The following is a 23,131-nucleotide window of genomic DNA, read 5'->3' as shown; positions in this document are numbered from 1 at the left end:
ATGTGATCTAAGGTCATGAACTTTTGAATGCAGTCAACTGGAAATTACTGCAGTTGCTCCTCACTAACTGCAACTTGAAGTCGGAAGAAAATCATTGTGAGAGACAATCTTCATCTGTTTTTCTTTTAGAAGCAAAAGGCACTACATGCTCATAAATTGTTGATGTGGCCACCTATCATTGATCAACAATGCATGTTTACTGTTTTGGGTGGATTACTATACTGAAGAAAAATATAAAACACAACATGTAAAGTGTTGGTCTCATGTTTCATGAGCTGAAATAAAAGATCCCAGAAATGTTCCATAAGCACAAAAAGCTTATTTCGCCCAAATTTTGTGCACACATTTGTTTACATCCCTATTAGTGAGCATTTCTCCTTTGCCAAGATAATCCATCCACCTGACAGGTTTGGCATATCAAGAAGCTGATTAACAGCATGATCATTACACAGGTGCACCCTGTGCTGGGGACAGTAAAAGGCCACTCTAAAATGTGCACTTGTGTCACACAGCACAATACCACAGATGTCTCCAGTTTTGAGGGAGCCTGCAATTGGCATGCTGACGTCAGGAATGTCCCACAGAACTGTTGACAGATATTGAATGTTAATTTCTGTACAATAAGCCACCTCCAATGTCGTTTTAGAGAATTTGGCAGTACGACCAACCTGCCTCACAACTGCAGACGACATTTATGGCGTTGTGTGGGCGAGCGGTTTGCTGATGTCAACATTGTGAACAGAGTGCCCCATGGTGGCGGTGGGGTTATGTTATAGTCAGGCATAAGCTACGGAAAACATACACAATTGCATTTTATTAATGGTAATTTGAATGCACAGAGATACCAAGATCCTGAACCACATTGTCGTGCCATTCATCTGCCGCTATCACCTCATGTTTCAGCATGATAATGCACGACCCCATGTCGCAAGGATCTCGCTACACCCGCAATAACATCTGCTCAATATGTGTATGTGACTAATAACATTTGTTTTGATCTGTACACAATTCCTGGAAGCTGAAAATGTCCCAGTTCTTCCTTGGCCTGCATACTCACCAGACATATCACCAATTTAGAATGTTTGGGATGCTCTGGATTGATGTGTACGGCAGCATTTTCCAGTTCCCGACAATATTCAGCAACTTCGCACAGACATTGAAAAGGAGTGGGACAACGTTCCACAGGCCACAATCAACAGCCTGATTAACTCTATGTGAAGGAGATGTGTCGCTCTGCATGAGGCAAATGGTGGTCACACCAGATACTGACTGGTTTTCTGATCCACGCCCCTACCTTTTTTATTTAAGGTTTCTGTGACCAATATCTGTATTCCGAGTCAGGTGAAATCCATAAAATAGGTCCTAATGATTTCATTTCAATTGACTGATTTCCTTATATGAACTGTAATTCATTACAATCTTTGAAATTGTTGGGTGTTGCTTTTATATTTTTGTTCAGTATACATTACTTTCCAGCCATTCAATTCACACATGAAGTTGATTATTCTGAAATTGCTATTTCCTGTTCTGATGTAATAGCTGATATTACTCATGGGGCACCTTTCTTTATTGACAATAACTTGCACCTGCTACTTTAGAATAAGAGTTATATAAATATTAAAGCCCAGGCTACGTTGTATTAGAAGGAATTTAATTTCAGATCGGATTCTAATTCACAAAAATGTGAGTTATTTCGCAGACATCATCCGTTATTTAGTGTTTTCTTCCAGCAATTTCTGACTCAGCTGTGATCAAGAGGCTCATCCTATCACATATCCTTGGGACGTCCCTAACCCATTGAAGTTGAAATATAAAATGTTTAAGGTAAGGGTTAATTTTAGGGTTAGGTAAGGGTTATGTTATAGTTAAGGTTAGGGTTAAGGTTAGGGTATGGACGTTCCAAGGATCCAGGATTGCACTAATCGTGACCAAAACGTTATCACTGTTGACGTCTATGAATCGTGGCCAGTGATTGGATGTCTCTGGTGTGTAAGGTGAGTTTCAATTGGCAGCAGCGCTTTGAGAACGTTTTATCATGAGTTCCCATTGCAACAGCACTCTTGGGACTGCTCGCATGCCTGAGCTGAGCTGCCATCGATTGTCTCGAGTATCTTCAACAATGGAAGAATCATAACTTTATGTCAACTGGAAAACTCACGGCTATATCGAGTTTTTGAGCAAAAGTCAGCTGTGTAGTTGTATCACGCGTTTAAGTGTGGCGTGTAGGGGTAAGTCTTGAATAGTCGGGGGTTGGTTTGTCTGATTTGTCGTATTTTTGGCCATTGTTAAATTTCAATTTGACTCAACACTTGTCATTTTTATTTAGGACAGTAGCCAATAGTCACCTCAAGCTGATTATCTTGAAATCAAGGTTGAGGTTTGTCATGTGTGTGAACTTGTAGCAACTAGTGTATTACTCGCTTCGTAGTTACGTTTGCACAAATTATCTCATTTACACACACGAAAACAGCGGTTTTGGCTCCACTGTTACCAAATTCTACTCATTAATTTGCTTGCTGATTATTTTTTCCTGAATTGTTGAATAGTATAGCTAATATGAGCGTTTTCTAAACTTCATTTATTTTAAAGGCCCAGTGTAGTCAAACGTAATTTCCATTATTGTGTGTATATACTTCCACACTGAGGTTGGAATGATGCTGTGAAAGTTATGGTAATGTAAGCGCTGTTTTTAAATGTAAGCCTGAAATTGCAGCCTGTTTTGGTGGGATGGAGTTTTGGCCTGCCTGGTAAATTTAGTTAATAGACCAATAAGAAAGAGTTCCAAACCTCTACGCCAATAACAGCTAGTTTTCACTTCACCACTTGGACCATCGCCAGATAGTCCTAGAAATATTATTGCCTAGAAAAATTATTGCTTGAAAAAATTGCTCTTTGGTTAGCTTTTTTTGTGTGTTTTTGACCATTTTAATTGGCAACAATGATTTGATGTTGAGATAAAAATGGCTGTACTTGACCTTTTTTAATTGAAAATGTGTCAATAGTAAAAATGCAGAGGGAAAATAAGCGAACATTGTGGTTCACTGCTGGAATTACAGCTATGCAGAATTTAACTGTTGTCATAACTTTTGACTCTTTAGACTGGACAATTTGTGCCTCCAGAAATTTCTACAAGATTGATTAAATGGAGCTTGAGGGCCAATGGTGGAAAGGACAACTTGCTGGAGATATATACCAGGCTTTGCGCTACAAAGTAAGTATGCTGTCATATTTCAAAGTGGAGGCAATAACTGCCTACATTAGTGTAATATTCCAAAAGTGAGAGCTGTTGACCTGATGTATTATATTAACACATAGGCCTACAATACATGGCTGATCATAGTGAAGTTAAAAATGTGACTGTCCAGTGTTTTTTTTTTTTTTATGCGTGTTTCACACACACACACACACACCAGTCAAAACACCTACTCATTTAAGGGTTTTTTTTTATTTAAAAAAAACTAATAATAGTGAAGACATCAAAACTATGGAGTCATGTAGTAACCAAAAAAAGTGTAAAACAAATCAAAACATATTTTATATTCTTCAAAGTAGTCACCTTTTGCATTGACAGGTTTACACACTCTTGGCATCCTCTTAACCAGCTTCACCTGGAATGCTTCTCCAACAGCTCCCACATATGCTGAGCACCTTTTGGCTGCTTTCCCTTCACTCTGTGGTCCAACTCGTACCAAACCATCTCAATTGGGTTGAGGTCGTGTGACTGTGGAGGCCAGGTCATCTGAAGCATCACTCTCCTACTTGGTCAAATAGCCCATACACAGCCTGGAGGTGTGTTGGGTCATTGTCCTGTTGAAAAACAAATGATAGTCCCACTAAGCGCAAACCAGATTGGATGGCATATCACTGCAGAATGCTGTAGTAGCCATGCTGGTTAAGTGTATCTTGAATTCTAAATAAATCACTGACAGTGTCACCAGCAAAGCACCATCACATCTCCTCCTCCGTGCTTCACGGTGGGAGTCATATATGCAGAGGTCAGCCGTTCACCTGCTCTGCGTCTCAAAGACCCAGCAGTTGGATAAAAAAAATCTTGAATTTGCACAAATCAGACCAAAGGACAGATCCCCACCAGTCGAATGTCCATTGCTCTTCTTATTGATGTAATTTGGTAGTGGTTTCTTTGCAGCAATTTGACCATGAAGGCATCCTCTGAAATGTTGACGTCTTGAACTGTGTGGCATTTTTTTGGGCTGCAATTTCTGAGGCTGGTACCTCTGGATAAGTTCATTAGAGTTAACTCTGGGTCTTTCTTTCCTGTGGCGGTCCTCATGAGAGATAGTTTCATCATAATGGTTGATTGTTGTTGCGACTGCACTTGAAGACACTTTCAAAGTTCTTGACATTTTCCGGATTGACTGACCTTTATCTTAATCTTGTCTTGTCTTTATCTTGTCTTTGCTTATTTGAGCTGTTCTTGCCATAATATGGACTTTGTCTTTTACCAAACAGGGCCATGTTCTGTATACCACCCCTACCTTGTCACAACACAACTAATTGGCTCAAATGCATTAAGAAGGAAATTCCACAAATTAACTTTTTTACCAAGGGATTGGGAACTTTATTGAAATGCATTCCAGGTGACTACCTCATGAAGCTGGTTGTGAGAATGTCAAGTGTGCAAAGCTGGCATCAAGGTAATGGGTGGCTACTTTGGAGAATCTCATAAAATATTTTGATTTAACACTTTCTTGGTTACTACATGATTCCATATGTATTTCGTCATTTTGATGTCTTCACTATTATTCTACAATGTAGAAAATTGTGAAAATAATGGAGAACCCTGGAATGAGTAGGTGCCTATGCTGAGGTTGGAATATTATTGTGTAAGCGCTGTTTGAAAAGTCTGCCTGAAATTTCAGCCTATTGTGGTGGGATGGTGTTTTGGCCTCTGACATCACCAGAGAGTAAATTAGTTGATAGAAAAATAAATAAAAGCTAGTTTTCAGTTTTCCCACTCCCAAACAGTCTTATCAAAATTATTGCTTGAGAAATCTCACAGCACCCCCCTTACACCGACTCCCCTAGCTCTGACTTTGCTGATAGCTACTTTGACGAAAAATGTACTTATTACGACTGATGTGGTTATTCCACCTAGCTAGCTTAAGATCAATGTAAATCGCTCTGGGTAAGCGTGTCTGCTAAATGAGTAAAATGTCAAATGTAAAGTAGTGTTGTCACGATACCAGAATTTTGACTTCAATACCAGTTTTAGTATCACGATACCACGGCAAAAAAAAGAATATTAGACTAAGTCACAGAATGGCACTTAATCTAGACACTCAGCTACTGCTCTGTTCAATCTTTTGAGTTCAATATCATGACAATTTAAATTCGATTTCAGACAGCCCTGTATGCATTTAATGAAGTAATCATATAATTTAATTAGACTTTAGTAAAAAATTAACTACAACAATAACAATGTATTTGAATGGTAAATCTCTATTGATAAACAAGGTAAATCAAGATTTAGTCTAGGCGGCCTATTCACAATGCAGGTCAATGCATTTTCAATAGGGGTGTGTAAATGCATTGAATTATTGAGCTTGTTTTCGCTAATTTCATGTGGCTATAGATGACAATCTGTTTCCCTTCCATTTGCGTAGAAATAGCCATCTCTACTTTTTAGAAAAGGGCGCGCTGTCTCTTTTAAACCCATTATTGACGTAGGCACATGCCCACACAGTTGAGTTCTGTGAAGAAGAGAATTGACAGATGACGGGGGACATTATCTTCTCCAGGGTTCTGGGTCTAGAAGCACGGCTTCAACTGTCCCTACAGTGTATTGTAGTTTAACTGACATCCGGCCCAGAAATACAATTTTCATACATGGCCACATAGAGAAGTCAGATTTGAAAATGGCTAATTAGACACTTTTTAGTCATCACCTTTGTGAGGCCGAGATATTAACATTTTACACTGAACAAAAATATAAACGCCACAAGAAAAGTGTTGGTTTCATGTGCTGAAATAAAATATCCTAGAAATCCATAAAAAGTTTATTTCTCAAATTTTGTGTATGAATTTGTTTATCCCGTTAGTGAGCATTTCCCCTTTGACAAGATAATCCATCCACCTTACAAGTGTGGAATATCAAGAAGCTGATTAAACAGCATGATCATGACACAGGTGCACCTTGTATTGGGGACGATAAAAGGCCACTCTAAAATGTGCAGTTTCGTCACATAATGCCACATGCTGACTTCAGGAATGTCCACCAGAGCTGTTACCAGATAATTTAATGTTAATTTCTCTACCATAAGTCGTTTTAGAGAATTTCGCGGTACATCCAACCGGCCTCTCAACTGCACGTGTAATCACACCAGCCCAGGACCTCCCATCTGGCTTCTTCGCGTTCAGCCGCCAGCTGAGGAAACTGTGGGTTTGCACAACCAAAGAATTACTGCACAAACTGTCAGAGAAAGTCTTAGGGAAGCTCATCTGCGTGCTTGTTGTCCTCACCAGGGTCTTGACCTGACTGCAGTTCGGCGTCGTAACTGACTTCAGTGGGAAAACTGCTCACCTTCGATGGCCACTGGAGAAGTGTGCTCTTCATGGATTAATCCCGGTTTCAACTGTACAGAGGGCAGACGGCGTTCATGGCGTCTTGTGTGCGAGCGGTTTGTTGATGTCAACTTTCTGAACAGAGTGCCCCACGGTGGTGGTGGGGTTATGGTATGGCCAAGCATAAGCTACGGACAACAAACGATTGCATTTTATTGATGGCAATTTCAATGCAGAGCTACCATGAGATCTTGAGGCCCATTGTTGTACCATCACGTCATGTTTCTGCATGATGATCTGGGTCGACGATTACGACAGCCTGGACTCGCCAATATCCAGCAACTTCGCACAGCCGTTGAAGAGGAGTGGGACAACATTCCACAGGCCACAATCAACAGCCTGATCAACTCTATGTGAGGCAGATGTGTCAAGCTGCATGAGGCAAATAGTGATCACACCAGATACTGACAAGTTTACTGAGCAACACCTCTCCTTTTTCTTAAAAAAAAAAGGGTCTGTGACCAACAGATGCATATCTGTATTCTCAGTCATGTGAAATCCATTGATTAGGGCCAACTGAATTTATTTCAATTGACAAATTTCCTTAAATAAACTAACTCAGTAAAATCTTTTAAATTGTTGTTTTTATATGCATGTATGTATGTAGTTGTAGTGGTGACTTTGTTGCTGCTTGCTCTGCTTTCTGTGCGCAAGTGTGGGTGTAATGTTGGTCTGTTATAAACCGGATGCAAACCAGATATAGACGGTCCATGAATCGGTGTATGCGAACGTGAGTAAATTACATAGAAAACAATGGGTGGACATCTTGGATGCAGGATGCTCTGATCTTTAAATGTGATGGAGAGACTATTTAAAGGTGCGATATGCAGAAATTGCCCTGCCATTTCGGGATTGCTAACGTTTACGACAAAACGAGCAATCGATAACTGTAGAGAATTATTGTACCATCTTAACCACGGTGAAATAGATATTTTCAATAACCCAAAATATTGTATTTTCAGTTTGAAACTGGTGTACAAAACAGATCCAAAAACTAAACTTAAGAACGGGAAGCATAGACACAGTGCACAGAACAGATCCACTGCTTCTTAGATTAGCTTTCAATGAGATCTATAACTCACATTTCTATGTGAATTTGGTCAGGTCACCCAATAGGTTTTTGGTGACAATCAGCAACTTCTATGCAGCATGAGTGAGGAGTTAACATGTTGCAGTCTAGACTCCTAGTCCTCTAGCAGTGCGTAAGTGGATCAGACGAGAGGCACGAACGGTGAGCTCGTGCTACAAGGGGACATCGGCTGGCCTGATTAGACTCGAACCTCTCAATAAGTATATGATGTGAGACTCGTGGCAGAAGTACCGAAAGTAAAATTCTATGTTTTTCATGTTCTAGTATCTAGAGCAGTTTCGGTATACTGTGCAACACTACTAAGAAGGAATTTGTTTATTTTTTATCCGTAAGGTTAAATTGCTACTATTTGATATAGGACGCATTTGAGTGATGAGGCTAAAGCAGCCGACTACAGACAAAAGTCGAGGCGGGTGCAGCTGTGACAGCCAAAAGTGAATCGGAATACAAATTGTATTTCTATGATTCCAACAGTTAAAACGTGGCCATAATCACTTGTGGACAGACGCGTAACATAAAATGGTATCGGAGCGTCTCTCAACAGACGGTGGGATGAGACGACTAACAACTACCGGTGCCCTGATTTTTATTTTTTTTGTTGTCACATTTGGACTGTCACGATATCGTTGCATCTTTGGAATCTCTGAAGTGGAGGAGACATCTGGCCCATAGACTTACCCAAAACTGTCAGTTTCTGTTTAGGGGGTTAGGGATGTCGCTAGTCTCGTTGAATATCTTTTCTCATACTTCTACCCCCAGATCTTTAATGGAGCATCTGAAGCAGTCACACATTTTAGATCTGGTTGGCCAAGATTACAGATCTTATAATGTATTGTTTACTCTTTTTTTTTTCTTCAGGAAATCAAGTTGCCCTCCTACAAAGGCCAGTCCCCCCAGCTCAACCTCAGGCGCTACTTTGCAGACCTCATAGCAATCGTAAGCAATCGCTACCGGCTGTGCCCAACAGCCAGGCACCTTGCCGTCTACTTGCTGGACCTTTTCATGGACCGCTATGATATAACGGTGCAACAGCTTCACATGGTCGCACTCTCCTGCTTGCTTTTGGCTAGTAAGTTTATCAGCTTCCTTGCAGGCCTCTGCTTGGCCAAACTTCTAATTGCTATGGTCCACCCAGCCTATAAACTCAATTTTTCTGTGTGCCTTGTGATTATTTCCCGTCCTCTACAGGTAAGTTTGAGGAGCGAGAGGACCGAGTTCCTAAACTGGAGACTCTTAACAGCCTGGGCTGCATGAGCTCCATGAACCTGGTGCTGACCAAGCAGGGCCTGCTGCACATGGAGCTCCTCCTGCTGGAGACCTTCCAGTGGAACCTGTACCTGCCCACCGCTGCACACTTCATAGAGTACTACCTGTCCATCGCTGTCAACGAGGCGGACCTTCACGATGGCTGGCCCATGGCGTGCCTGGAGAAGACTGTGCTCTACATGACAAAGTATGCTGACTACTTCCTGGAGGTCTCCCTTCAAGGCAAGTTGAAGTTCTGTTGCTGCTTCACTTAATTAATTTGATACAGCAGTAGCAATACAGGGATATAACATCTACAGAAGAGACAGGAATGCCTATGGAGGAGGTGTTGCTGCATATATTCAGAGCTAGATTCATGTAAAGATTAGCGAGGCTCTCATGTCTACTGTTGATGTGTTGTGGTTGCAGGTTCACCTGCCTTATCTAAAGTCATATTTTAGGGTGCTGCTCTAGGCCACCAAGTGCTAAGTCAGTATCTGGATAATGTGTGACATGCTTGATAATGTGCGACGTTAAGAGGTCTATTTTTTTGGGGGGGGGGATTTAAACTGGTTTTCATCAAGCTATCCACTCAAGAGGAAGCGTCTTACTGTAACCAGTGCCTGTAATCTGGCTCAGGTTATCAATAAACCTGCCAGAGTATTTACAAACAGCACAGGATCTACATCATCCAAGTGTGTTGGTCATATCTTTACTAATGCAGCAGAACTTTGTTCTAAAGCTGTATCCACACCCAATGGATGTAGTGCCTATATCCAGAAAAGCCAAGGTTCCAAAGGCTGGGCATAATATAGTGTATAAGATCCTACACAATATTTTCTAGTGACGCCTATGAAGATTTGTTGGTTTGTGTGTAATGAGGAGCATCCAGATGCTGCACTTGATGTATTTATGAAATTGTTTCTTCCAGTTATCAATAAGCATTAGTGGTGTAACGGACCGTAGTTGATCCATGATCACCCCACCATCCCCCACCCCACAGTTCTGCACACATGTGAACCGCGGATCAATAACCACGTTAGTGTGGAATACAGTTTTACTGCCGCTGTTACTTTAAAAAATAGATATATTCCCTACATCTTGATGCAGTGAAAGGATAGACAAGACATATGCGTGCTGTGTTTTACTCTGATGCATGGAGGTTGATTTGAGTTGAGTTGTGTGTACTATTCACGTGAACGGGGCATGTTGAATCCCAACGAATCAATCCTGGATGCACGCGTTGCAAAAAGCAAAGAAGAAAAAAGAGCAGTGACAGCCACGGAGCTGGCGGAGGAGCTGAAGAACTGGAAAAGCCTCCCGCTTCATTTCAGTCTCATGTATGGGAGCATTTTGGCTTCCCTGTCAAATATGATGACGGAAGAAGGGTGGTGGACAACACCATTACGGTGTGCATGCGTTGTGCCGCAAGAAAGCCCAATGAACATGGAAATACATTGAGCATGGCCACACATTTAAAGTGTCATCCCCCTGTTGTCAGTGACGGGAGCCAACTCGGCCAAGAGACAACTTCTCACCACAGCATTTAAGCAGCCTTTTGCTGCAGAGTCAGACCGGGCTGAAGCCACCACCAAATCTATTGGGATGTTTATCGCTGCAGACGTGAGGCCATACTCTGTTGTGGAAAACAAAGGGTTTAAAAATATGGTGAAAGTGCTTGAGCCAAGCTATGAAATCCCCTGGCGTACCCACTTCAGTATGAAGATCTTGCCAGATCTTTATGAACAGGAAAATATCAAAATTGTCGACTAATTATCCAAGGCATCCTCTGTTGCCCTCACCACAGACGGGTGGACCTCCAGGGCAACGGAAAGCTACGTGACTGTGACTGCTCACTACACCACAGAGGAGCGGGAGATGCGAAGTCCGGTGCTACAGACACGCCCCCTCAGAGTCGCACAGGCACATCTGGCGCAGGTACTGCTCGGAGCAGTAGCAGAATGGAAGCTAGAGAGGCCCAATGGCAATATCTCAACCACCAAAAATCAGCCAAGAACCAAGTAAATGCAGTGATAGAGGCTGGATTTGCTTTACACATGTGATCAATTTGGCATCCTAAAGGGGAATCTCAGTGAACCAGATGGACTGCCTCCTTGGGAGGATCAGGAAGTTGGTGGCTTCCTTTTTCCACCGATGCACAGCAGCCGCTCGTGCTTAAGACCAAGCAAGAAACGCTACAGCAACTGACCCACAAGATCATACACAATGTCACAAGATGGCGCTCCAACATGTCATAAGTGGAGTTCCATCTTGAGCAGCAGGCAGCTATATATTCTGCACTGACAGACAAGACCCTGGAAAAAAAAAGACATCTTCACCTTGTCTGATGATGACATGAAAGTGGCAGAGGAGGTCCTCCAGGTGCTCAAACCCCTCGAAACGGTTCCAACCCTATTGAGCACTGAAACTGCACTGTCTGTGTCCATGATCCTACTTCTGAAAACAAGGATTCTACAATCCATGGCCCCAAGTGATGAAGACGGCACCATCATCACTAGAGATATCAAGACTGCCATAAGAGGACCTGAACCCCAGATACCCCCCCCCCCCCCCCCCTAATGTACAGGACTACCTTCATAGATGGGGCGGTAGGTAGCCTAGTGGTTAGAGCGTTGGACTAGTCACCGAAAGGTTGCATCTACTGCACTGGATCCAAGGTTCAAGTCCCTGTCTCACCTAGACCCTGCCCTACACCGGAGGACATAGTGATCTCACCAGTGAGATTGTGGCCACTGAAGAGGTAAAAAGAAATGGTGAATTACTTAAATAATATACTGCAGTCTAATTTTAGTCTATGCTATTTAGAATCATCAATTTTTTATGTGAAATACTGACTTTTAAATGTTATTGCCGCGATTATAGTTCTATGAAAATAAATAATTTGTTAGTTTAATAGATCAAGTCTTTTTTTCTGCAGGGTCAAGTCAGAGCTGACAGGAGCAGACTCGGAGGCATCTCCGCCACAAAATAATTTGGCCATGAAGGAGCTTTTCGGGGAGACCTTTGCGAGCAAGGACACAGGCAAGACGTTTGCCAACACCATCGAAGAGGTGGCATCCTACAAGGCAGCAAGCGGCGTTCCCACTGGCATGGTGGAAAAGCAATGAGTGTAAATACCCTCACATTGCCATGATGGCAAGAGGTTACCTGACTGTACCTGGCACTTCAGTTCCTAGCTAGCGGGTGTTCTCCACAGCAGGGGACATAGTGACTGCAAAGACAGTGTAGACTTCATCTTTTTGAAAAATAATTAAGTTATTAGCTCAGGTCTGCTTTGCTTTCTTTACTTTTTTTTTTAAAGAGGACAGGCTATTTTTCATTCACTATTGTTCCAAGGAAGAAGGTATCATGCACTTTGCACTTTAATTTAACAATTGAGTGTTGAATATTTTATTTTAATATTTTATTTAAACATTGAAAAGTTACTTGCTTCAAGTGTTCTTTAAGTAATAAAGGGAAAGCAAAGTTATTTGTCTACATTGTTTTCTTTTTTTCTTTTCTGAAATGATCCAATCCGTGACTCAAAACCATGAATTTTGCGATCCGTTGCACCACTAATAAGCATGCACCTATTAAGAAACTGACTGCTAAAACTGTTAAGCCCCCCTGGGTTATTGAGGAATGGAAAAACTTTATGGTCGAGAGAAATTAAGCAAAGGAGAGCCTTCGTTAGAATGGCCGACCATTGTAAATGAGAAATTGTGATTTGAAACTGAACCAAATAAAATGTATTAAGAAACAGAGAAATTATATATATAAATTACTCCAAAGCTTTTTTTCCAATTAGGTATAATGCGACTTTAAATGAAATAATGGCAAGAAAGACTAATTCAACTCCATCTTTCATTGAATCGGATGGCTCATTCATCACAAATCCTATTTTAATGATTTCATTGGCAGAGTGGGCACACTGCGAGCCATCATTCATGCATAAAATACCTCATGAAAGAAAAGCATTGTAATTTTGTGAAGTTAGCGTGGGAGAGGTGGGAAAATGATTGCTGTCCGTTAGGGATGACCCAATTTTAGTCGACTGGTCGATAGGCTGTTGGTCAACCAATACATATTTTATTTCTTTGTCGAGCAGTTGCAAAAAACATTTTATTTCATGGCACATGTCTTGATGTCTGTCTCAGTGGACTAATCCATTGCGGAGGCTGCAGGGATGGCACACCAGTAATACATTTACCGTTGATTCCCATTTCTATTCTGCAATGTTTGTTTGGTTACTGTCATTTCTGTTAATGCATTTTAATATATTAGTATTTTACAGTGGACATGTTTGCAGTGCGCACAACCTAGGCAACACTTGTGAGAAACAAGTTTTGGTTTCTTTCATTCCATTTATGAGTTGTCCATTTATTGTATTTTGTTTAATGGGGTCCTGTCAATGTTGAGTAAGGGATGTAGACTTATTCAGTGCGTTTGGAAAGTATTCAGACCCCGTTTTCCACATTTTGTTACAGCCTTATTTTAAAATAAATGTTTCAATCTACACAAAATGCCCCATAATGACAAAGCAAAAACAGGTTTAGAAAAAATGGAAATGTGATATTTACATAAGTATTCAGACCCTTTACTCAGTACTTTGTTGAAGCACCCTGTATTTGGAGTTTTTCCTATTTTTCTCTGCAGATCCTCAAGTGCTGTCAGGTTGGATGGGGAGCGTTGCTGCATAGCTCTTTTCAGGCCTTTCCAGAGATGTCCGAGCTCTGGCTGGGCCACTCAATGACATTGAGACTTGTCCCAAAGCCACACCTGTGTTGTCTTGGATGTGTGCTTAGGGTCGTACCTGTTGAAGGTGAACCTTCACCCCAGTCTGAGGTCCTGAGTGCTCTGGAGCAGCTTTTCATCAAGGATCTCTGTATTTTGCTCCATTCATCTTTCCCTCAATCCTGACTAGTCTCCCAGTCCCTGCCCCTGAAAAACATCCCCACAGCATGATGCTGCCACCACCATGCTTCACTGTAGGGATGGTGCCAGGTTTCCTCCAGACATGACGCTTGGCATTGACCAAAGAGTGCAATCTTTGTTTCAGAATCTTGTTTCTCCATGGTCAGAGTCCTTTAGGTGCCTTTTGGCAAACTCCAAACAGGCTGTCATGTGCCTTTTACTGAGGAGTGGCTTCCATCTGGCCACTCTACCATAAAGGCCTGATTTGGTGGAATGCAGCACAGATGGTTGTCCACTGAGGTACTCTAGAGCTCTGTCAGCGTGAACATCGGGTTCTTGGCCACCTCCCTGACCAAGGCCCTTCTCCCCCGATTGCTCAGTTTGACCATGCGACCAGCTCTAGGAAATGTCTTGGTGGTTCCAAACTTCTTCCATTTAAGAATGGAGGCAACAGTGTTCTTGGGGACCTTCAATGCTGCAGATATGTTTTGGTACCCTTTCCCTCGATACAATCCTGTCTCGGAGCTCTACGGACAATTCCTTCGACCTCATTACTTTGTTTTTGCTCTGACATGCACTGTCAACTGTGGGACTATATGTGTGTGTGCCTTTCCAAATCGTGACCAATCAATTTAATTTACCACAGGGTGTACTCCAAGTTGTAGAAACATCTCAAGGATGATCAATGGAAACGAGCTGCACCTGAGCTCAATTGCTTCCCAACGCAAAGGGTCTGAATACTTATGTAAATAAGCTATTTCTGGTATTTATTTTAAATTTTTTAAATTTGTTATGATTGTTTGTAGATTGAGGAAAAAACACCTGATTTAATCAATTTTAGAATAAGACTGTAAAGTAACAAGGTGGAACAAGTCAAGGGCTCTGAATACACTGTAAATGTGCCCATGGAGCTTCTGATTCTTTTTTTTCTTCCCCTCAAACGACAAGTAAACCGTGTTTTTACATCCATTGAGTGACAGTAGTTCCTCCAATGTAGCCTATTTGTAAAATATTCATATCCCTTGTGCGAATAGCCTACAGCCGTGTCAGTCCGAAGTTAACTGGCTCGGGAGACTGAAGGTCCAGAATTTTGATGTTGCAAGTTGATAGTGCTTCAAGTTCCTTGCAGACAGACAGGCTATGTGTAGCCAATGTGATTTATTTTTATCAGGTTATTTTCTATCTGCAGGCTGCAATGTATTTATTTGTTGGCTTTATGTAGGCTATGTTTACATAGTTGGCAATAGAAGTTAGGCTACTTTTAGATTTGTATAATTTCTTAATCACATAACGTGGAGGTTCGGGTACAGGTTTTTGTCTTGATCTCTGGCTCCCTCAAGTCATTTTACTTATTTAATCACTGTGCTTAAAGCGTCAGACAAGCTCAGCAGCCTACATATAGTTGATTTTATTAAAACACATAGGGTGTTTTATATCTGGAAAAATGCACTTTAACATTTCGACCACTCGATTGGTCGAAAGAACAGACAACTCTTGGTCGACCAAGATGTTTTTGTTAGTCTGGGACAGCCCTACTGTCCAACAATGAGAAACCACCTGGTATTGACAACCTACACTACATGCCCAACAGTATGTGGACACCTGCTCGTCAAACATCTCATTCCAAAATCATGGACATTTGGAGTTGGTCCCCCCTTTTTGCTATAACAGCCTCCACTCTGGGAAGGCTTTCCACTAGATGTTGGAACATTGCTGCTGGGACTTGCTTCCATTCAGCCACAAGCATTAGTGAGGTTGGGCACTGATGTTGGGAGATTAGACCTGGCACGCAGTCAGCATTCCAATTTGCGAGAAACCATTTCATTATGGACCTCACTTTGTGCACGGGGGGCATTGTCATGCTGAAATAGGAAAGGGCCTTCCCCAAACTGTTGCCACAAAGTCGGAAGCACCGAATTGTCTAGAATGTCATTGTATGCTGTAGCTTTTAAGATTTGAAAAACAGCCCCAGACCATTGTTGTTCCTCCACCAAACTTTACAGTTGGCACTATGCATTCGGGTAGGTAGCATTCTCCTGGTAATCCGCCTCTCCTGGTAATCCACCAAACCCAGATCTGTCCCTCGAACTGCCAGATTGTGAAGCGTGATTCATCACTCCAGAGAATGCGATTCCACTGCTCCAGAATGCAATGTCGGCTAACTTTATCACTCCAGCCGATGCTTTGCATTGTGCATGGTGATCTTAGGCTTGTGTGCGGCTGCTCGGCCATGGAAACCCATTTCATAGAGCTCCCGACGAACAGTTATTGTGCTCATCTTGCTTCCAGGGGCAGTTTGGAACTCGGTAGTGAGTGTTGCAACCTAGGACAGACAATGTTTACACGCTACGCGCTTCAGCACTTGCCGGTCCCGTTCTGTGAGCTTGTGTGGCCTACCACTTCGCGGCTGGGCCGCTGTTGCTCCTAGACATTTTCACTTCACAAATACAGCACTTACGGTTGACCAGGGCAGACATTTGATGAACTGACTTGTTAGAAATGTGGCATCCTATGACGGCGCCACGTTGAAAGTCACATCTTCAATAAGGCCATTCTACTGCCAATGTTTGTCTATGGCAATTGTATGGCTGTGTGCTTGATTTTATACACCTCTTAGCAACTGATGTGGCAGAAATGGCTGAATCCACCAATTTGAAGCGGTGTCCACATCCAGTTGAAGTCGGAAGTTTACATACACCTTAGCCAAATGCATTTAAACTCAGTTCACAATTCCTGACATGTAATCCTAGATAAAAATGTGTCATAGGTCCGTTAGGATCACCATGTTATTTTAAGACTAAAATGTCAGAATAATAATAATTTATTTCTACTTTTATTTCTTTCATCATATTCCCAGTGGGTCAGAAGTTTACATGCACTCAATTAGTATTTGGTAGCATTGCCCTTAAATTGTTTAACTTTGGTCAAATGTTTCGGGTAGCCTTCCATAACCTTCCCAAAATAAGCTGGGTGAATTTTGGCCCATTCCTCCTGACAGAGCTGGTGTAACTGAGTCAGGTTTGTAGGCCTCCTTGCACGCTTTTTCAGTTCTGCCTACACATTTTCTATATAGGATTGAGATCAGGGCTTTGTGATTGCCACTCCAATACTTTGACTGTTGCCATTTTGCCACAACTTTGGAAGTGTGCTTGGGGTCATTGTCCATTTGGAAGACCCATTTGCGACCAAGCTTTAACATATCCACACAATTTTCATCATGATGCCATCTATTTTGTGAAGTGCACCAGTCCCTCCTGCAGCAAAGCACCACCACAACATGATGCTGCCACACCTGTGCTTCACGGTTGAGATGGTGTTCTTCAGCTTGCAAGCCTCCCCCTTTTTCCTCCAAACATAACGATAGTCGTTATGGCCAAACAGTTCTATTTTTGTTTCATCAGACCAGAGGACATTTCTCCAAACCGTAGTCTGGCTTTTTTATGGTGGTTTTTGAGCAGTGGCTTCTTCCTTGCTGAGCGGCCTTTCAGGTTATGCTGTTATAGGACTCGTTTTGCTGTGGATATAGATACTTTTGTACCCGTTTCCTGTTCTGGGATTGATTTGCACTTTTTGCACAAGTACGTTCATCTCTAGGAGACAGAACGCGTCTCCTTCCTGAACGGTATGTCGGCTGCATGTGTAACCAATGTGCAATGGCTAGCTAGTTAGCGGTGGTCCCATGGTGTTCGTACTTGCATACTATTGTTTGTACAGATGAACGTGGTACCGTCAGGCATTTGGAAATTGCTCCCAAGGATGAACCAGACTTGTGGAGGTCTACAATTCTTTTTCCTGATGTCTTGGCTGATTTCTTTAGATTTTCCCATGATGTCAAGCAAAGAGGCACATAGTTTGAAGGTAGGCCTTGAAATACATCTACAGGTACACCACCAATTGACTCAAATGATGTCAATTAGCCTATCAGAAGCTTCTAAAGCCATGACATCTTCTGTAATTTTCCAAGCTGTTTAAAGGCACAGTCAACTTAGTGTAGGTAAACTTCTGACCCACTGCAATTGTGATACAGTGAAATAATCTGTAAACAATTGTTGGATAAATGACTTGTCATGCACAAAGTAGATGTCCTAACTGACTTGCCGAAACTATAGTTTGTTAATTAACAAGAAATTTGTGGAGTGGTTGATTCCGACCTAAGTGTATGTAAACTTCCGACTTCAACTAATGTATACATACATTTTGAAAAATACTGAGGATGATAACGGACGATGTTGCCACTCCTTTTTGCCACATCTTTAGAGAAAAGTGTTTGTTCACAGACCTGGAGGGAAGTCATGCTGCTATCCAAAAATGTTTAAGCTCCCTTTCCTGGCTTCTAACAGCCTAACAATCAGCTTGCTTCCAGTTCTTAGCAAACTTATGGAAAAGATTGTTTGACCAGATATAATGCCACTTCTCTGTGAACAATTTAACTGACTTTCAGCACACTTCTAGGGAAGGACACTAAACATGGACTGCACTGACACAAATGGCTGAAAGTTGGTGATACTGATAAGATTGTGGGAGCTGTGTAGTTAGCTTTTAGTGCCACCTTTACTATTGATGGCGTAACATAGCTCTCTATCCATGATATTATCTAATAGAACGGTATTTTCTTTATTGGAAGCTTCTCTAACGTAAAACATGTAAAGTGTGGTATTTCATAAGGGAGCTGTCAAGGCCCTTTTTACTGTTACACTATACATGTCAGCACCAGCTAGTGAAGTCATTGCAGCCCTAAAGAGTTGGGTTCAATTTTAGAATAGGTGGCTAGGAATAAACTAGCCCTGAACAGATCGAAAAGCATTATTTAGTACCAAACACCCCCAAGGTACTGGACCTCAGCTGAATCTGGTAATGAATAATGTGGCTGAGCAAGAAGATACTAAACTTCTTGTTATATTCGATTGTTTACTGTCATGGTCAAAGCATATTGATGTAAAGATGGGGGGGGGGGTGTCTGTCAGATGCTTTGCTTTTTTAACACATGCATGCAAACAAAAGTAATTTTGTCATTTTTATTAGGATCCCCATTAGCTAATGCCGTAACGCTAGCCAAGCTTCCTGGGGTCCAACACCAATTAACAAGACATTACAAACAACCACAAATCAAGACTCCACAAACATTCAATTAGAAAAGCAATTAGACAATAGACAATTCAAATACCTGTCAGGAAACACACTTAACATTTCAGTTGATGCTTTCTATTTCCTGTCCAGTCATATGGTTTATCGCATTAGATGTTTTATTATTTTTCTTTACGGTGGATTTACTTTTTGCCTGAGAAATATGGATTGGTAAAGAGCTTTCAGCTGTGGCTCTTTATAAAACTATAGATTTAAGGCGATTTGTCCTTGCCTTGGGTTGTCTTAGCTGCCCTGGTGGTTATGCGTGTTGCTAGTATGTACTAACTGGCCTGAAAAATACTGTTTTAAAAAAAATAATAATAACATTCCTAAAGAAAATCCGAAGACTGGATATTAATTTGTTTTCAACGTGAAGCCATGAGAGGTTCTGATGCATTTGGATAATATTCATACGGATAGAGAAATTAAGAGCTAATCTGGCAACCCTGTTTTGAGCAATTTTGAGCTTTTTTTTCTTTGCTGCGTGTGATAGGACCAGGGATTGAATCACCTGATTCAGTGTGCTAGATGTTACATACTCTGAACATTCTTGTAACAGCAATTCCCTTATCCATCTAAATGACTGTGTTCTGACCGTGATAAAGCTGTGTCCAACATGACGCCTAGTAGTTTTTTTTTCTCACTTGCCCTACTTTTTTCCCCTCCATTTTTTTTTATCTAGGCAATTCAGTTAAGAACAAATTATTATTTACATTGACGGCCTACCGTGGAACAGTGGGCTAACTGCCTTGTTCAGGGGTAGAACGACAGATTTGTACCTTGTCGGCTCGGGGATTCGATCCAGCAACCTTTTGGTTATTGGCCCAACGCTCTAACCACTAGGCTACCTGCCACATTCCACATGCATTCTATTCATCGACAAATTCATTTGGGGATCATCAGCAAGCATAGATCTTGAACCAAATACAAACCATTTTGTTTTAGGAATGTTTAATGCCAATTTGTTCATATCAACCCACTCCGACACCATTCTTAGTTCAATGCTTATTCCATCTGTTAGCTCATTACATTCTGATGCTGCGCGATACACTGTAGAGTCATCATCATACATGACCACTCTTGCTTTGTTCATTACTGAAGGTAAATCATTAGTAAAGCTAGAGTAGAGAAGTGGGCCTAGGCAGCTTCCTTGAGGATCACCACAGTGTATCCTTACTGTTTGAAAAGCTTCCATTTTAAAGAACACTTTATGCCTTCGCCTGGATAGATAGCTTTCCATCCAGGATAGAGCTGCAGACTTAAAACCATAATATTTAAGTTTACCTAGTAACGGTTCATGATCAATTACATCAAAAACAGCACTGAAATCTAGCAACACCGCACCAACTAACTTCCTGTCATCTATACTCTTTAACCAATCATCTGGCCGTACTCGTAGAATGCCCTTTGTATGCATGCTGGAAACCAGTTATCAGACCATTACATGAGAAATAATCCTTGATATGTACAGATACAATAATTTATTTAATAAGCTTATAGGACAACTATTAGGATCAGTGAATGCAGAGCTCCTGCAAGCTCTGGATTTGTTGCATCTTGACTACTGTTGACTACAGTTGTATGGTCGGGTGCGTCAAAAAAGGACCTAGAAAAGCTGCAGCTGGCTAAGAACAGCACCACGTCTAGCCTCAAATGTAGACGGAGGGCCAATGTCAACAGCATGCATGTCAGTCTCTCCTAGTTCAGAGTGGAGAGACTGACTTTTTACATGCACACCAATATCCCGTTATTATTCATGTTAAAAGCTTGTGTCCCGGTTATGAGAAACCTGGATAAGATACTGTGGCATGTAAACGTTTTATCCCGTTTCCTGTTTTTCGCAGGTTCGGTCTAGTTAACACTGGTAAAGTTGTCTGTTTTCGTTTAGAGACCGGGGGCTCTGTTCCTGGAGAGATGCTGTCCTGTAGGTACCCACGATGGCGCTGACAGAGGGAGCCGCCTTGCTTGTAGTCCTTGTTTTTCACAAGCATTTCGCTACACTCACAATAACATCTGCTAAACATGTGTATGTGACCAATCAAATTTGATTTGAGGTTTTTGCTCCATCCCTAATCTAGCACACCTGATTAAAATAATTAGCTGCTTGATCAACTGAATCAGATTAGTTACAACTGGTGTCGGCGTGAACCTACAGGAGGGTAGCTCTCAGGAACATAATTGGAGCACTGCTCTACACACCCACGCATTATTCTTTAACTGTTTTCTTTAGCTACAACAGTGAAGTGTGTACATACCAAAGCACTTGAACATTTGAGATTAGTCCTGATAATTTCTTTATTTTTCTTTTCTCGTATTTTTTTGAAGTAGTTGTGGTGTTCTTTGGTCGATGTGTACTAGTGTTGCTGTTCTTGTCCATTCATGTAATGTTTTATGTTCTGTTTTCTTCAAAAGCTAATGGGGATCCACATCTTTTTATTTTCGTAATTCATAACCGGTATTTCAAGGTTTTTCAAACCAGCGTTTGCCTTCTGAAATTTATTTTTTATTTTTAGGAAGAACAAGAGCGTAATGTCACCTTTTGCACTTAAAGACGCAGCTAGCCTTGTTGCACAATATTCTGGTGCAATACATGGTGATGATTAATGACTTGCTCTTATTCCAGATCATGTGTTTCTGAGGTTCGCCCCGTCACTGGTGGCAGCTGCCTGTGTGGCAGCCTCTCGCATCATCCTGCGCCTATCCCCTTCCTGGCCATCTCAGCTTCAGCGCCTCACCGTATACAGCTGGGATCACCTTGTCCCCTGTGTAGAAAAAATGCTCATGTGAGTGTCTCCTCAGCTGGCCTTTCTTGCCTGCTGACAAATACTGCCTAACACCAGGGCCGTGTTTATTAAGGCACACCTTACCAAAAACGTTTTGCAACTGGGGGGGGGTGGCGGCAAGTCCAGGGAGTCTCTCTCTTCAGTATGTTTTCTTCCGTTTGGTGGCTAATGACCTTGATGCAACCTGAGAAAATAAGTAAACTCTTGCCATAATCTTAGTAACATGGTTGTAGAATTGTGCAGCAGGCTTGACAGGTTGGTTGTTTGAATGTCACTTTTGGTCTTTCTTTGTCAGTGCTCATGACAGCGACGTGAAGGAGGCCAACAAGCAGACGTGCCAGCCACCCGGTCAGCAGCTGGGCCAGACTGGGTACCATACCCCTTGCCAGACAACCACCACCATGCCGCCTCAGTACCTGCACCAGACCAGCATCCAGTACCCTCAGCAGACCCTCCAGCCTTCCCTAGCCCCAGGCCATGGCCCGGCCTCCTACGTATCCCACTCTGCCACCCTGCAGGGCCCTGGTGCCCCGCCACACAGCCACCCCCAGACCATCTCTGCTGGTGTGGATGGCAAGGCCAACATTCCAAGCAGAGCCTACCAGGTCAATATGCACTATACCTGTGCTGCTCCCTGTTTTGATAGGTGATGGCTGGATCTCCAAGGTAGAGCTATGACAGTATGGGAAGTAAAAGTGCGAGCGACTGGATGGGTATGTCGTCTCTTTGGATTAGACTAATTAGCAGGACCAGGTATGTTTTTTTTTTAATTCGAGAAGTTATGATGCGATTTAAGCACTTTCTTCTATGGTAAGATGTGCAATATAATATTCCACAAATGTGCAATATTTGTCATGTATCATTCCGGTGCTAACCTGCCGAAGGTGTGTTCTTCTTTTGAAAACCAATATGATTGAGTTATCACCAAGCATGGTTGTCATGTGCAAAGGGTTGTTTTCCCAACACTCTGCATTAGCTATAATTTAATTGCACTATAGACAAGAGACTGTGCTGCATTTATTTAAGCTAAGAAACCTCGGAAGCATTGAATGTATGTTCTCTTTTCGTTCCCTGGCGCCATGAGTAATAATGGGAATCTTATATCAGTATTGAACTCGAGGGATTACTTTTGTAGTAAAATATGGTAGTTTGATAGAGGAACCCGCATCACTCTGCCAGAAGCTACCTCAAATGTTAACGTTGACTACCCGCACCTTTGCTCTTGAACGGTGCTCTCTGCAATGTTCAGGAAGTATAGTTTTCATTGTTTTGTGTTTCGAGCACTAATTTGGAGGGAATGTGTCATGTCAACACCTTCCTGTGCATGCGGAATGGCAGCGAGTGCTGTGTACTTCTAATATGGTACTTTTAAATAAAATGCCTGTCAGTTGTA

The 23,131-nt window shown here is 41.9% G+C and overlaps 1 protein-coding gene across 1 annotated transcript; it reads left to right on the top strand.

Annotated features, from left to right (window-relative positions):
- Positions 1 to 2,035: 2,035 nt before the first annotated feature.
- ccnj (cyclin J) lies at positions 2,036 to 23,131 on the top strand. The gene is made up of 6 exons (XM_021607872.2): positions 2,036 to 2,228; positions 3,099 to 3,211; positions 8,531 to 8,741; positions 8,861 to 9,160; positions 21,579 to 21,738; positions 22,034 to 23,131. The coding sequence occupies exons 2-6, from the start codon at positions 3,143 to 3,145 to the stop codon at positions 22,386 to 22,388; spliced, it is 1,095 nt and encodes a 364-aa protein (XP_021463547.1). The 5' UTR covers positions 2,036 to 2,228; positions 3,099 to 3,142; the 3' UTR covers positions 22,389 to 23,131.

This window comes from Oncorhynchus mykiss, chromosome 1, assembly GCF_013265735.2.
Source record: "Oncorhynchus mykiss isolate Arlee chromosome 1, USDA_OmykA_1.1, whole genome shotgun sequence".
Taxonomy (NCBI): domain Eukaryota; kingdom Metazoa; phylum Chordata; class Actinopteri; order Salmoniformes; family Salmonidae; genus Oncorhynchus; species Oncorhynchus mykiss.
Note: the sequence above shows the minus strand (reverse complement) of the source record. Positions and strands in the feature narration are given on the sequence as shown.